This window comes from Anneissia japonica, unplaced genomic scaffold (assembly GCF_011630105.1).
Source record: "Anneissia japonica isolate Jap-2015-1 unplaced genomic scaffold, ASM1163010v1 scaffold6711_len12336_cov113, whole genome shotgun sequence".
Lineage (NCBI taxonomy): Eukaryota > Metazoa > Echinodermata > Crinoidea > Comatulida > Comatulidae > Anneissia > Anneissia japonica.
Window position 1 is genome coordinate 11,239 of NW_022753885.1, and position 1,017 is coordinate 12,255.

A 1,017-nucleotide genomic window follows, 5' to 3' on the forward strand; every position below is an offset into this window, starting at 1 on the left:
AGTCACCAAAACTGTAAGGTCGGTCATCCGGCAGCTTCAGATGCTCGTCCGTCGAGACGGTTACGTCGAAGTGGACGGACCCGGCGGCCACGATCTCGAAGTGGACTGCCATGACGGCAGCGCCATCGTCGGTGGCGATGAGGCGAGTAGCAGTAGCAGCGACGACGACGACGCCGAAGACAACAACATGAACACCAACCGCGTGATCCACGATACGACGGATAACGACCTTGTTAAGCAGTGTCGTAACTTCTTGAACGATTTCGATTTGAAAAAATAAAATAAAAAAAAAAAACAAACAAATATTTGAGTTTCCATTTTCTGTTTATTTGTTGTTTTGTGAGAAATGGAGAAGTATGACTTGACAAAACATATTTTCAACGGTACGTTCGGCAGCGTGTTCGCCGGCGTAAGGCGTTCGGATCAACTTCCGGTTGCAGTTAAAAAGGTGAAAACGACGTGCAAGTCGTACCTCTCGGACAAGCACGGTAGAATGGTTATCAGGGAGGTCCATTTTCTCGAGCTTGCTTCCGATATCGAGAACTGCATCCGTCTGCTCGAGTGGAAGCACGTGGGTCCGCACCATTTCTTGGTGATGGAAAGGCCGGTGAATTGTTCTGACCTGCATCAGGTGATAAAGGAATTCGGCATATTGGCCAAGAACAGGATACGCCGCATCTTCCGGCAGACGGTTCGGGCGTGCATCGCATGCGCCGAAAAAAGATTCGTGCACGGTGACATCAAACCGGAAAACATCCTCGTGGACCTGGACAGATGGGACGCCAAACTCATCGACTTCGGATTCTCCCGATACTTCGACGACGATCGTCCGTTCTTTTACCTCGAAGGTACGACCGATTACCTTCCACCCGAGTGGGAACGAGAAGGCTGCGTGCGTTCCCTTCCGGCCACCGTTTGGTCGTTGGGCCTCGTCCTGTTCGAGATGTGCACATTCGTGGACGTGAGCGCACGCAAGCCGTCCGACATCGAGAACGTCACCGACGACGTTCTTCGGTC

The 1,017-nt window shown here is 51.8% G+C and overlaps 1 protein-coding gene across 1 annotated transcript; it reads left to right on the forward strand.

The window, feature by feature from the left end:
• Positions 1-346: 346 nt before the first annotated feature.
• Positions 347-961, forward strand: LOC117122972 (serine/threonine-protein kinase pim-1-like; the record flags this gene model as incomplete). Its single annotated transcript, XM_033268755.1, has 1 exon — positions 347-961. A coding segment is annotated over exon 1 (615 nt), but the record flags the coding sequence as incomplete, so codon positions are not given.
• Between the last annotated feature and the right edge of the window lie 56 nt (positions 962-1,017).